A 15822-nucleotide genomic window follows, 5' to 3' on the forward strand; every position below is an offset into this window, starting at 1 on the left:
TATCTTAGATTCCCCGGTCACTTGCATGAGGAACCCCTTGTCCCTCTGCAGCCAGCTTGCAGACTGGCTTAGCCTGAAGACTGACTGGCAGGGAAGGACTTTTTGGAAACCTCTTAATATAATCTGTCTTTCCTGTAAGTGCAGAACCATTATGAATAGCAGAATTAGATTTTAAAGTTGTCAAAGAGCTGGAGTCCATAATTGAACTGAAATTCTCCCATATTCCTGCAACACCACATTCAGGCCTACTGACTATGAAAAATCACTGCACTCACTGGTAGGTATTTCAAATCCAGGCAGAGCACACACCAGTTTATTTTGAAATGCAACACAGATCAGTATTTTATGAATACAACTTATTACTACATTAACATTATCAGGTAAAAACAGCTTTCAAATGCATGCATAGAAAGTTAAGCGTAGTCTCTGGACTCCTTATTTCTAAATATACAAAAAATACATTTAAATTATATAATTTTAGTGAATCAAAGACTTATAAAATTACAATTTTGGTTTTCACAACATAGAAAAAATACAAAAATGACTATATATACGGTTGTATAATTTTTTACCCAAATTTCAAAGGAGCAGTATGTATTGAATTTAATGTTTTATAATGTTTTATCTGAAACTCAGAACTGCAAGTAATTTGCAGGTTGTACCACATCAATGCCAACCTTTTATTATAAATGAAAAACCAAAAAAGTAAGTGAAAAATGAGGGCACGATCTCTTCTTACACCTCTTCAACTCTCCAGCATCTAAACCTTTCCTGTCAGAAGTCTGCTCTGGAGACTTTTTTCATCTGCAAGGACACTGCTTTATTCCATGACTAACTCTCCATGGTGCCTCTGGATAATGGTTGGTACGTGTTAAATGAATGAGCCCAACCTCAGCAAACAAAACGCAGCAAGATGTAGATTAGCAGTCTGTGCTGACAAAAGCACTACTGCGGACCTCAAAGAATTCTCTCCGTCAGAAGGCCCCCACGGGGGGATCTGAAACACATAATCAAGTGGGTAGTTGGGAGGATGATGCCTTTGACTATGCCCTGAAATGAAACCTCTAAGTCTGACAAAATACCCACAAAAACACAACATTCCTTGTTCACACTTTATAAGAAGGTGTGACATTTGGTGGTGTGGTTGTTCTCAATTTATAAAATAATAAATGACTTCAAAGGAGAAATGAATTCATGTTAGGGATAAAGAAACCAGTTACTGAGAGAGGTTATTGAAGGACACAGTGACATGCCTTACTTATCTGCCATAAGTATTCTAAATGTTGATGTACAAAAATACACACTGGGGTTGAGACCCTTTTTGAAAAGGGAGCTGTGTGCTGTGTTCTCATTGCCAAAGTTCAATTCAATGCAACACCACTGTTTGCAACAGAATGTTTTTTATAAGTAGTGACAAATTATAATAAGGAGGCCCAAATAAAACCCGCAGTCCAGCAACCCTGGAAAAGCTGCATTTTTCATCCTGATTTCTAGAATTTTTCCAAAAACAACTGAAAAAATCTAACAGAATAAAGTAATATGACAAATATAACCCAAGTTGATTCTATTTTATAGTAGAAATACATTATGGAAGAATAAAATGAGAGAAAAGGCATGAAAAAAATCTTTCCCACATATTTTGTCTATCAAATATTAGAACAGATTCTAATTTCAACATGTCCAAGTTGAGTGCTGACTTTAAGAAGCAGAATTTTAATGTTCAATTCAAAAATAATTTATTACACACCTGCCTGCATTAATTCAAAGTTGTATAAAAATAAGCACTTAAAAATTTAGTTTTCCAGGGGTTGGGCACAGTGGCTCATGCCTGCAATCCCAGCACTTTGGGAGGCCGAGGCGGGTGGATCACGAGGTTAGGAGATCGAGACCATCCTGGCTAACACGGTGAAACCCCATCTTTACTAAAAATACAAAAAAAATTAGCTGGGTGTGGTGGCGGGCACCTGTAGTCCCAGCTACTCGGGAGACTGAGGCAGGAGGATGGCGTGAACCTGGGAGGTGGAGCTTGCAGTGAGCCAAGATCGCGCCACTGCACTCCGGCCTGGGCCACAGAACGAGACTCCGTCTCAAGAGGAAAAAAAAATTTAGTTTTCCAGTATGAGTTTTCTGATATTCGCAATTATATTTTAAATGACAACTACTCAATAAGCGAAACTTTTAAACTCTTAAAGTTCAACATCAACCCCAAAAAAAGAAAAAAGGAAGCTGCAGGGGATGGGGGAGGAAAAAAGGCTCCATAAAGAAGATACCGTGCTATTTAATACTTAATGCACATCTAAACTTGGACTTTCACATTTTCATCCAACTCTTTCTTTCTTATTTTCTTTCAGTTTACCTACAGTTGCAGTACCAACCCTTTCTTGAGGAGTTTTAAATGCATGGTTGAGCAATTAAATTGTATGAGGATGTGACATGGATTAGACAATGTTGGTAGTACCAAACTATTTCTTGGCTGCTCCAACATGCGGAGATGATACTGCTTTTAGCTCATGATGGCCCAAGTGGAATGTTTTACTGACTATAGACTTATAGCTTGGTGGAAATTAACATAGGACCTTAATTAGCAAAAGTATCCAAACAGAAGAGTGAATGAAAATTAAAAAAATAAAACAATAATGGTGTATAAATCTATTCCTGAATGTTTTTCCTGACTACCTTTCTAAAGCAACACCTTCCATGTGCTTTCACTAACAGAGCCTCCTCTCCTATGTGACTGGATTGGCTTCTTCAGGGCCATCAGTGCATCAGTGAGAATAGCTACCGGCAAACACGTTACTCAGAGGTGTTCTGAGAACGGTGCTGTGAAAAGGACTTGTCACTTATGAGCTATTAAGCTCCCATTTTCTGAGACCTGTCATTTTGTTAAGACATGATTGAGGCTGAGCTCCAGATAAGATATATTCTTTACGGTATACACATACTTATTAGATTCAAGCACGTTTCTTAGTGGCAGGCAGTAATGACTCAATTGGAAACAAACAAAAGGGTTCTAACTTGTTTTCTGATTATGGGCACTACCCCGAAGCTTCATAGACATATACATTTTATAATTCATTCATTAGATATGAGGGGATAGGTCCCAGCCATAACTTCAGAGCATTCCAGAGAACAGAGTTTGCCACTTCAAAAATACAAAGTTTCCAGCATGCAGTCAAGCACTTTGACAAGGGAATGCTAAACACACTGCAGACTGAAACATAACTATACTGCAAGCTGGGCTATTCAGCTGGTACGACTTCATTATTCAGACTGTAACTCTCAAGTACGTAGTGTTACAGGTCTTCATTGATCAGATACATGAAGGACACAGAAGGACATAAAATGCCAAATCCCTTTCTAGTGCCATCATAAATGTTAAGAACTTCTGGTTGAAAGAGCATGCTGAAATGAACTGGCCAGGGTGTTTTATGTAACAACGTTTTTCTAAAATAAAATCTCAGGCCCATGTGACACTGGATTTTTGTTTTAGTTTTGTTTGAATATTTTAAAAATAGTTCTTACTTATTTTCTATGAAACGTATTGGGAACTCAAAAAATCTGCAGCATTTTTTGATCATTGAAAAGTTTGTTTTGGTGAGAGGTGCAGAAAGCAGGAACTATTCAAATTTCTTGTGTTCTTCAGTATGAGAAAGGATCTTTCTTCTCTGGTGTATCATGTGGAAGTATAACTGGGGAAAAACTGAAAAGAAAAGAAAAATTGGTTAAGAGGATGGTTTAAAATTGCATATGCTCTATTTAAAGCATATGAAGTTGAGGTCCTCTCTGACCCTCTGACTAATTTCTCATCCAGCAACCAAGGAAGGTAACAAAGTGGGCTTGGAGAAAGGAAGAAAAAACACAGAGAGACTTACCTCCTTTCTTTTCCTGCTTTAGCTGAGGGAAGAAGTGGTGTGGAATACAATGACAGACACTATTGTCACTATCATGACCTATATTGATGCCACAGAACAGCCAAATAATATTCTTTACACTCATTCATGTATTATCTCCACATTTATTCTGATTAACTTCACAACAACCAGGTGAAGAATTCTAGTGATGAAGTTATTATTCCTATTTCAAAGAGGAAGAATTTGAGCCCCAGAGAGGGTAAGCAACTTGCCTAGGGTCTCACAGTAAGCCACAGACAGAGTTGGGTCCAGGCTGTTGGCTCCTGACCCTCAGCCTAGCCCCATCTGGTCCCAGGACAGGTGATTCTTTGGGAAGAGCAACCTCTCTTGGGAAGTAGTTTCGGGTAAAGACTTGAGGAGGAGGAGGAGGAATGCCACAACATTTGCTTTGAACACAACTAAGCCAGGTTTGGATGTAAAAAAAAAAAAAAAAAAGCCTTATGAAAAGCAAGCCAGTGTCTTAGGCACTGGGGATTCTTCTGTTCTTGGTCATTTCATAGAATACTTTAGAAAGCACTGGTTCTCAAATGAATGGGATAGTACTGTCTCCCTCGGAACTATTTGGAACTATTTGGATAGTCTGACTATTTGGAAATAAGGGAGAAAGGGAAAGGTTACTGGCATTTGGCATATGAGACCAGGGATGCTAAAACATGCCACAATGCATGACAGTACCCACTACTAAGAAGTATCCCACCCAAAATGCCTATAGTGTCCCTGCTAGGAAATACCACTTTGAGCCACCTGGCCTTCACAAGGTTACTGTGTGTAAACAACTCCAGGTGAAATGCTCTTTGTTGTACAACACCCTTCTTCTCATCTCTCCAACAGCTCCAATCTCTATTTTATTGTTATTATTTTTTTAGACAGGGTCTTACTTTGTCACCCAGGCTGGTATGCAGTGGTGTGATCTTGGCTCATGGCCTGGACCTCCTGGGCTCAGTCAATCCTCCCCACTCAGCCTCCTGAGTAGCTGGGACTACAGGTGCACACCACTTCACACCCAACTAATTTTGTATTTTTTGTAGAGATGAGATCTCCTACGTTGCCCAGGCTTGTCTGGAACCCCTGGGGTCAAGGGTGTGCCCGCCTCAGCCTCCCAAAGTGCTAGGACTATAGGCATGAGCTACCAAGCCCAGCCCAGTCTCTCTTTTTTATACTGTCACAAATATTTTTTGGAAGATAATTTCTACTACTCCCAACTCTCTCCTGACAAGTTTCTTCCTTTTTAAAAATGGGTTCCAAGCTGGCCAAATTTCAAATGATGCTCCCAAAGTACGCCGGGACACCAGTGCATGTGTGACAAAGATCTGCTAACCTGCAGAGGAGGCAGCATGTGGAACAGGGCTGCCATCCACGCCACTGCTACTGCCAGGCAGGACGTTGTTCACAGAAAAGACCCCACTTAAGCATATAATTCAACAGGCAGAGAACTATTTTGGCACGAAAGCCAGAAAATCTGACAAGCTCTATAATCTAAAAACTGGAAGTAAAGATATAATTAAACCATAAGGAATGTTAATGGTAATCATTTAAAAATGTGGGGCCAGTCCCATTTCTATAGATTGACTGTAATGAAGGGAAACTGTGAGCTGGGCATGCACAAGACCTTCCCACTGGTTGCATTTGTGTTCACACAACCCCACAGCGGGTGGCTGCAGTCTCACAGCTGGTTCAGAGGGCCCGGGGAAGGAGAATGACCTGGAAGTCATGCATTAAGCCCTTGGTGGCAGTTCAAGGAGGAAGATGGCCACACAGACCTTCATTTCCATGGGCAGGGCCTGCCACCTACCAGAAGGGTCAGATGATGGCGCTTTCACTCCTTTACATCTCCCAGAGATTCCTCAGTACCCAGAGAAAGGAATGTGGATGGGAGGCCAAGGGCCTAGGGTGTCTGGCCTATTCTCCACAGTTCAGGCAGTGGCTTCTGGCTGACCAGAACTGTGATTCTGTCTCCATCTGAATCACCTACATGTTCAGACTGAACCCGACCATGAGACTGAAAGCTTTTCAGATGCACGGCTGCTACTTTTAACAACATGAGCTACACTGAGGAATAGCACTGAAAAAACCCCTCAACCCAACAACAGGCTATTGAGAATTCCACCTTCTGCTCTCCCAATTCAGGGAACACAGAATGGGGACACTGCTGGGCACGTGTGTGTGTCGGTCCCTGTGTGTTGGGGATGAGGGGGGTGTGGGTGCTGCTGGGCCCTCGTTTCTTTAAGAAGATGGCCAGCCCTCTTGGGGCTCTATTCCCCTCTGGGGAGAGAACTGTGGAGGACGACAGCACCAGATATGCTCTCTGCCTGGGCCAAGTCTCCTTGGTTTCTCTAAAAATCAGAGGTGTGGTTACAGTCACTGACAACCTGGAAAGCGCCAGCTTCTCCAGGTCCTCACCCCTCATCAATGTATCTTGCCCTTTTTTGGCTCCCTCCACCATAACCAATTTTCACCAATTTGGGGGTGGAATGTAAACAGGCCTTAGACATCTACTGAGTCCTGCAGGGACTGTGTTGTACTAATCCTGTATATATTGCAACTACAGCAGAACAGGAGAGGAGCACCTGGCCAGGGCACCCCAATATGAGGAAACTCCTGGGGTCAAGCCTCATGAGCCACAATTTAGGCTATGTGTGCAACAATGCAACAACGGATGAGGCCCATGAAAAGGAGGTGTTACTTTATATAATACATGTGTATCATCAACTTGCCACTAAAGATTAAAAGAACGCTACCTTGTTTAGAAAGAAAACCCAATTTGGTAAAGGAGACTGCATGTCAACAGCAACCTCTCCTAATTCTGCATTTTCTTCTGATAAATACAAAGCTTTGGAAAGTTGGAAATGTGCAGCTGGCCAGAATGAACTGTACACTCTGGCCTCAACAGTAACAACCTGAACCACTGAGAACATCCAGAGCTGCTGGCTCAGGCCAGAGCACAGTGAGGCCAGCAGGCACCAGGGTGACTCGCATCAGGAGAGGTGGTCTGTGTGCCATCTTGAACCTGGGTGAGGAGTCAATGGTTTGCAGGGAATCTTTTAATCATTATTTGAGATCCGCCCTTTTCTCTGGTCTACAAGAGGTGAGCTGCCTTAGAAAAAGAAATTATGTTAGACTTTAACTGATCCAAGTTCTCTTACGAAAAGGAGGCTGAGACTGCAAGGGGGAATTACTTAAGGTAAAGAAAGCAGATCTGTTGGGAGCAGAGTCCTTCCCTACTCTCTAAAAGAGGGGTCCCCAACCCCCACCTGTTGGAACAGAGCTGCACAGCAGGAAGTGAGCGGTGGGCAAACGAGCATTACTGCCTAAGCTCTGCCTCCTGTCGGACCAGCAGTGGCTTTAGATTCTCATAGAAGTGTGAACCCTGTTAAACCGCACATTCAAGGGATCTAGGTTATATGTTTCTTATGAGAATCTAATGCCTGATGATCTAAGGTAGAACAGTTTCATCCTGAAACCATCCCCCCCCACTGCCCAGGGAAAAACTGTCTTCCATGAAACTGGTCCCTGATGCCAAAAAGGTTGTGGGGACTGCTGCTCTAAAAGACAGCTGGCTCTGGGGTCAGTATCTTCTCTTTCCTCTATCTCTTTCAAGACCAAGATGAAAAGCTCACAGGAGTGGGTTTCCCTCAGGAATGCTATCGTCATGGAGGCTGCCTGTGGTACCCAGGCACTGTCACTACACCAAGAGCTCAGAAGGAAGAGGCAAAGCTCAGCACTGGTTGGCTACCAGAGCACAAAGAGACAAACATGCACAAAGAGACAGATGGAGGCTGCCCTGGGGAGTGGTTCCTGGAAGGAAGCCCTGCTTCCTAGAGAGGTTGGAAGTCTTGCAAGAACTCTCAGGTAGGAACCCCTAGATTTTTGTCAGTGTGGAAGCAGCTTGTTATGGATCTGATTTCATAAAAACCTTCCTGCCCCTTTCCCAGTCACCCAGTATGGTACATATCTCCTATTCATTTGACTATGGTGAATTCAAATAAAGCCTGTGGTGCCCACTGGGATAATACGTGTTAGTTACTCTGGGTGTGGTAAAACTGCAACTGTGAACTGTTACTCTAGAGACTGGAAAATGAAACTCTAAAAAAAACAAAAAACAAAATTAGGTGAAAAACTATTAGTTAATTTTTATTACTTAAAAGTTTGGATGATTTCACATTTATCATCTGTTTGAAAATCAACTACTTTTTACATTTGAAAAGAGATGGCCGCTGGTCGCTATGATTCCAGCACTAGAGAGGAGGACTCAATCATGAATAAAGAGTGGAAAATGAATCATGAAGCAGAACTGCATCCAAGAATTTCTGCAAGATAAACACTCACATGAAATCTGGATGTAGTTTTTTTCTCACAATGCATGAAATGCAATTTTCCACAGAGGGACACATGTCGCTTTGTTAGGGTGATTCATTCTGATGATGCCGTGGAATGAAGAGAAGTCAAACCCTGTTTGAATTTAACCTGGGGTTTAGGGAAGAATACAGTACCTTTTCTAGATTAAAATAAGATTCAGAGTTACAATGGTTATAGAAATAGCAAAATGAGAAGAACCACTAACATTGTATGTCCTTGGTTATAAGAAGATCTTTTGGTATGTAGAAATCAATCATAGGATTTATAATTGAACATCAGAATTCCAGCAAAGGACTAAACTCCTCATCCTCAGAAAGTAGGGCTCACTTCACAGAGACATCAAACATGTCTTTTTCTCTGTCACTGAATACACTGATAGGCACATTTGATTATCCATATACTTAAATCTTCAGCAGTACTATTAAAATAATTGGAAACCATCTTGAAGAGAACACTGTATCCCAATCAGTGCTCAACAAGAAAATGAAAAATTTAGAAAAAAAAAATCTATTATTATTTTGTTATGTTTCTAGTTAACTACCAATCCCTTCAAAATGAAGTTAAATGTCTATTTCGATATAGTAACCAATGCAAAAATCTTTTTATCATGTTTTTCAAATACCGTAACAAGCAGTTCTTGTTACACAGAAAACTACAATCAAGGTAAGGCCTTTAATGGCTTTTTTGTTTTCCATTCAGTACTTTCCCCAATATATACTTAACCTAGCCTGGCATTCAGTTTCAAACCTACACGCTGAGAAGGGCTGCACTTTGGCAACTGTATTGAGAAGGGTTCATCTTTATTCAATTACTACTGGAAAAAATTCCTTTTGATAGTCAGCATTCAATAAAAACCAAGAATTCCCAATAAATGAGATTTACATTTACTTGGATATAGTGCAAAAACAGTCAAAGATATTTAACTCTAGTTATTGTAGAGCCAAATTTTAAAACATAATTAAATATACACATAACTGTTTACTTACTTGGAATGTAGGAGATCATTATTAGAATCAGGAATGCATAGTAGTCAAAAGAGAAATTGTATTTGTTGGGTAAACTGATGGAATATAGGCCAGCTTGTCTGACAAAGGGCAGAGCTGCATATATTGTGAGCAGTTCTCCTGACACTCCCATTGGGTACAGCACAATGAAAAGTGTGTACCTAAAACGAAACAAAATATTCATTACTGAGGCTCAAAGTCAGCTTTAGGAGGAAGCTGCACTTCCCACCCTTCTAATCAGTACTGGTCTTTTAGAAAATGATTGTTTATACATTTTCCTGTTTACCTGCTATTCAAATTCAGGTTTTACAAGCCAGTTTTTGAAACCAGCCTACAGCAGGTATACGTTTCCAAATGTTCTAACGACAAAATAAAGGCTGTTCAGGCAGCCTCAAAATTTGGTCTGACAAAATAAACAACTCTTCAAAATTATGCTCTAAAATAACTAAAGTGATGCCAAATGCTGGTAAAGTAGGGGAACTGAGTCATGGTTTATACTGAAGGGTCCTGCCCTGTGGGTCTTGGGATGGGGTTGGGGTGGTAGTGGCGGAGGTGTTGGAACATGTGGTCTAGGAATTCCACACCACACACAAAGACTGAACAACAAAAAAAATAGCACAAGCATCTGTATACTGCTACTATTTTTCAAATGTTTGTACATGCTATTGTGAAAAATCAAATATATGCAATTAAAAAAATTTAAAATTCATAATAGCTTTTGGTTACTATGTAATTTTCCAATCAAAACACCCCACAATTACAATTATCGTCACATGGGAGGGGAATCTGCATAATTTTTTTCTCTTTAAAAAGCAGTTCTCCATATTCCACAAAGAATTCAGAGAGCAGTCACTGCCCCATGGAACTGTAAGCCACTGTAAGTATTGCTAAAGGAATCATCAGCTCAGACTTTAAACAGCCTTTGGCTGTTTGTGGCTCACAATGTGCAATGGACTACAAACTTCTGGGCACAGGAATTGTGATGAAAATCTCTGAAGTGGAAGGGAAGACATATTCCCCACTGCCAATTTTAGCCACACTAAGTAGGATGGTGGAAAAAAATCTTTCAGAGGCCATGGAGAACAGTGGATGAAAGAATCTTTCTCCAACAGTAAAATCAGGGCTTGGTCAACAGACTTCCCTAACAACCAGGGTAAAAAGCTTTCACAGTGGCTGTCCAGGTTGGTTAGTAACTGCTATGTTTCCCATTCTTCCCCTTTCCTAATAAAAATGTTCATTGCAAATGAGAAAAATAATAAAATAACGGAGTTCCCATACTTGAAATGTTGGAAACAATCAGATTATTTCCCTAATTTAATTACTGAACTCATAAACAGTCTAGGAACCACTGCTTTCCTTCCACCAAATAAGGCATTTCAGCTCCAGGGACAACTTGGATCCTTCTGCTTTGTCACTCTCCCTCAAAGTCCTTCCCAGCTCAGAAAACTGACTACAACTGTCTCATGGACTCATTAAAGTAAGCAGATGAACTACTAGCCTTTTACCAAAGTCATCATTACTTGTAAAAACAATCAAAGCAAAATAAAAGTGATAAGCTAAAACTGCCATGTAATGTTTGTCATTACCTAAAAATTAATTTAAGAGTCACAACTTCTTGGCAAAATTGAGTCTAGGAGAATAGGACTTGGTCCAAAAAAACCCATCACAATGGCAGAAGCTCATCAGTAAAATGTGATGATGTGGACAAAAAAGGGATGTTATGGCAAATCTGTATTGACTGCTACTTGGTGATGAAATTTTCTTAAAAAAGAAAATGCTGCATTAATTTAATTGAAAAGAACTGATCCCAATTAAAATAATTTAAGTAAAATATAAAAACCTTAAAACAGTATTTCCGTTAGTCAAAGTTAAGTACAGACTCCTATTCTGATGAAATCTACAGACAAGATTTCTACCCAACCCCTGTCTCAATTTTATTTTTAGAAACTTGGAGGCAATATTTAGGCAATAAAGGGCAAATGCAATGACAGATCATTTCAAAAGTGAGCCTTTTGAAATGTGCTTTTTTACCTGGCCCATTTGATGAGGTAAGGCAGATGGTTTAATAGACTGAATGTATAAAAGGAGTAACGGATGATTTCCGTGATCGTCCAGGCAATAACAAACAGGAGGACACTGTCTTCACTCTGTACCTGAAGGAAGAGGAAAACAAAAGAAAAAAAGCACACAGACAACGTTAATGAAGACAGTGTGCAGCACCCAGCACAGCCAGGGAGTGAGTTGGCACAGCCGCTGGTCTCTATCCTCAGGACCCCTGTACAGCAGAAAGAGCTTACATGTGGAGCTGGGGCCTAGGATGACAGCTGTGTACATCCCAGAGATGAGGGCCAAGTGCGAAGGGCCTCAGTCACCAGAAGCGAGAGCAGCAGGGTGGGGGTAACAAACACGAGGGGTGGGGATTTGCAGTTTTGCCAGCCTCATGCGGAGAATGTGGACTGATGTCAGCGGTCATGCCTGTAATCCCAGCACTTTGGGAGGCTGAGGTGGGTGGATCACATGAGGTCAGGAGTTTGAGACCAGCCTGGCCAACATGGTGACACCCTGTTTCTACTAAAAATACAAAAAATTAGCCAAGTGTGGTGGCGCATGCCTGTAATCCCAGTTACTCAGGAGGCTGAGGCGGGAGAGTCGCTTGAACCAGGGAGGTGGAGGTTGCAGTGAGCTGAGATAGCGCCACTGCACCCCAGCCTGGGTGACAGAGTGAGACTGCCTCAAAAAAAACAAAACAAAACAAAAAAAGCACAACTGAAGATGAGGCTAGCTCACAGAGCAAGAAGAATTCCAGTGCGGGGAGGGCTCGGGACCATCTGCAAGGCAAGAGCCCATTTATTTCCTCCCATTAGAGACTTCCTCCCCCAAAGGAGGCCTGCATTAACTCCTCCATGATTAGGGAAGCTTCCATGCTGTTCCCAGGAGGCAGTTAGAGCCAGAGAGCTTTGAAATCCCCAGCCTCCTCTGAAGTTGTTTTTATGCTGAAAAAAATAATAAAGGTTTAAAAGAGCCCCTAGGTGATTTTTAGGAGGTATTCTCTTGTGTTGAAAATTTACTGCCGTGGCTTTAGCTTTCAGCACCTCCCCCAATCCCTTCCCAGCTGGGTTTGTAATGACCTTTTGTGCTTGAAAATCAGCAAGAAATACCCTTGCACCCCAATTCATATTAGTTTCCATGCATCAACAAAACAAAACAAAACAAAACAGTTCAAGAGTCGGACGTAAATAAGAAATCCCACCCCATAAACCGAACAATCTTGATGACAAGATGGACTTTCTGTCCCACTCCTAATACCTAATACAGCAAGGGAATGGCATTCTAGCCTTAACTTTTGCTTCTTTCCATTTGCAATGTTAATAGTTTTTAGCACTTATATTCTTCCTCAGAAAGTGTACATGGAGCGATCCACCTACACAATGAAATAAGTAGTCATTTACATATCTATTAACAAAATTGCTCTGACAAAGAATTTCATAAATGCAGTTACTATTCTCTAAAAATAATAAGAATTTTATACTGTCAAGAGCAAGAGTACTTTCTGTTTTCCTGGTGCTCTCATATTAGCCAAAGTAAAGCAAAAGCTAACCATCTCTAAAGCTTTCATGGTGAGCTTTTTCAGTCTGTCTCCAAATCCTTACTTGAATACATCTATAACAAAATATAATATAAATATAAAAGCACACTGTGCTTTTTGATGTATTTTATAATCCTCCTTATCTTAAGGAGATATGTTTTTCCAGCTATGAGTGGAAGCTTTGCCTAAAGAGCTCTGGGTTATAATAGGAAGTTCCTCTAATATTTTGTACTGTAAACATCTTGAAAGCAGGGAACGTGTTTTATTCATCTTCTGTTTTCCAAAAACACTTTGTGCTTTTCACAAGTAAGAGCTCAATAAATAATTGCGGAGCAAATGAATTCAGTCCTAATTGGGTTACTCCGAGACTCAGTTCCCTTCTTTATGGTGCCTGATAGCTTCTGTGTAGTCTTAGTGACCTTCAAATAGGTAAAAAACAAACAAACAAAACCTGAAACCGCCCAAAACCTCCTGCTATGACCCAGCCTAGAGGTTGGTTATTATTCACCTCCCATCCATCCCCAAGTTAGACCTTAGCCAAAAGAACTATGACAAACTCAGACTCAGGCTAAGTATGAAAGCAGTCTGTTCCCCGAGTCCAGCTGTGAAGACGATGGCATAAGTCTTTTAAAAAAGACTAGGGATGCAGGAAATGACCATTTTGTGCAAAATAATTTCTCCCAATCAATAGGAAATGCAACATTGTTATCAAGAAGGGATTTGGATAAAGAGATTGACCTTATGTGATTTATAGATAATTGTACAACCAATAACACAAAATGGACAAATGTAATGCATAAGTTAAAACCAGTATGATCAATGAGACTCGAAGAGATATTTGTACACTCATGTTTATAGCAGCATTATTCACAGCAGTCAAAAGGCAAAGAAACCCAGGTGTGTACTGATGGATGGATAAACAAGATGTGGTCTATACATACAGTGGGATATTATTATATACATACAGTGGAGTATTATTCAGCCTTAAAAGGGAGGAAATTCTTACACATGCTACAACATAGATGAACCTTAAGACATCATGCTAAGTAAAATAAGCCAGTCACAAAAAGGTGAATACTGTGTGATTCTACTCATATGTGGTACCTAGGGTGAGGCAGAGACAAAGAGTAGAGACAGAAGGTTGCCAGCAGCTGGGAAGATGAGAAATAGAGAATTATTGTTTAATTGGTATGGAGTTCCAGTTTGGAGGATTAAAAAAGTTCTGGAGATGGATGGTGATGACGGTTGCACAACAATGGGACAGTATTTATGCAACTGAACTATACACTTAGAAGTGGTAAAATGGTAAATGTTGTATGTATTTTACCACAAAAAATAAATGAAAAAACCCCCAAACAACCCACAGTAACATAAATTTAATAAGTCTAAATGTAATTACATGACTTAGCAACAACAAAATGACTCCAGATCAGAATGGAGAAGACCCACCTCATGAAATCAAGAGATCTGGAGTTTTTGGTGAACCATAAGCCTCACAGGAGCCAACACGGTGTGAGGTGGCTGTTCAAACAAACAACACTCCAGGATTCAGCCACATTAACAGTCTTATCCCAATTACTACACTGTAAATAGATGAGACCCCATTTAGGGAAGAGTCTGCTAGAAGAACTCTTCAACTAGCAGAGCTGACTTTGGAAAAGGAAAGAGAGGGTAAGTACTTTAAAATATGTAAAAGGATACCATCAGCAAGAGGCATATGGACATGAGACTGGTAAAACTGGCAGGGAGTAAAATGCTGGGTTCAACCTAAGAAAAACTGAGTAACAAACCAGGTGACTAATCACATAGGCCACCACACAAAGTTGTGTGCTTGTAGGCCCTGGACATATCCAAACCAGGACTGCCCAGGAAGGTCCTACCAAGGACAGGGGGCTGAGCTGGCCTGGGGCAGCCAGGGTTGCTGCTGTTCTTTGGAAAGATGTGTGCCCATGATCCCTCCACAGGCAAGGTGTGAAACGCTGGCTAATACTGACTTCCTTGCATGAGCTGAAATTATTCTAGTTGGTGAAAAAAATGGGTAGAGGCTTTGATAATGCTTCTTAAAAATAATTTTTTCCTTCATCCAAAAGGCCAGAGAGGAGAGAATAACTGACATGCTCTCCTGTCATCATTACTGACCGCTGAGCATGTGAAATGTGAACAGTTCTCTGGCAATTACTCCCTGCTTGATGGCAAGGTCTTCAAGGGCCCAGGTCTCATCATTTGGCTTCCTCAGTCCTGACACAGGTCTGGACACAGGGATGTGTGGAATCAATGCCCCTTAAATTGGATGATAACTTATATTTTTCTTTTCCTCCCCATTTTTTTTTTCTTGAGACTGGGTCTCATTCTGTTACCCAGGCTGAAAGGCAGTAGCACAATCACAGCTCACCACAGCTTCAACCTTCAACCTCCCAGGACAGCCTCCTCAGGACTGATCCTCCCACCTCAGTCTCAAGAGTAGCTGGGACTACAGGTGTGTGCCACCACACCCAGCTAATTTTTTTTTCTTATTTTTTGTAGAAATGGGGTTTCACTGTGTTGCCCAGGCTGGTCTTGAACTCCTAGACTCAAGTGATCCTTCCTCCTCGGCCTCCCAAAATGCTGGGATTACAAGTGTGAGCCACTACGCCTGGCCACTTTTCTATTTTGAAAGCAACAATTGGGAACATTTTTATAGTAAGTGGGGAGCCTCCTTTCTATTAAGTGCCAGTGACTCATCAATAGCCTCAGAGAATTAAGAAAAGCTAATTTAGCTCAGGAGGGGCAACGGATTTGGATTATAAGAAGTTCTACTCAGCTGCTTTTTGAATTTATAACTAGAAACATATAAACATATGATTTTATTAATTATCAACAATAAGAGGCTCATGACTGAGTGGCTCCTGCCTATAATCCCAGTGTTTTGGGAGGCTGAGGCAGGAGGATCACTTGAGGCCAGGAGCTGAGATCAGCCTGGGCAGCA

General features: G+C 41.0%; 1 protein-coding gene across 3 annotated transcripts in view; it reads right to left on the minus strand.

Moving 5' to 3' along the window:
- Positions 1–278: 278 nt before the first annotated feature.
- Positions 279–15822, minus strand: part of HACD2 (3-hydroxyacyl-CoA dehydratase 2) — a 90418-nt gene continuing 74874 nt past the window's right edge. For all 3 annotated transcript variants that reach the window (XM_054480925.2, XM_054480927.2, XM_054480926.2), the window contains 3 exons: positions 11303–11424; positions 9254–9432; positions 279–3700 (listed from right to left, as the gene is read on the minus strand). In XM_054480925.2, coding sequence (XP_054336900.1) covers positions 3618–3700; positions 9254–9432; positions 11303–11424 — 384 coding nt within the window. In that variant the 3' untranslated portion in view covers positions 279–3617. The remainder of the gene's footprint in view (positions 3701–9253; positions 9433–11302; positions 11425–15822) is intronic.

This window comes from Pongo pygmaeus, chromosome 2, assembly GCF_028885625.2.
Source record: "Pongo pygmaeus isolate AG05252 chromosome 2, NHGRI_mPonPyg2-v2.0_pri, whole genome shotgun sequence".
Lineage (NCBI taxonomy): Eukaryota > Metazoa > Chordata > Mammalia > Primates > Hominidae > Pongo > Pongo pygmaeus.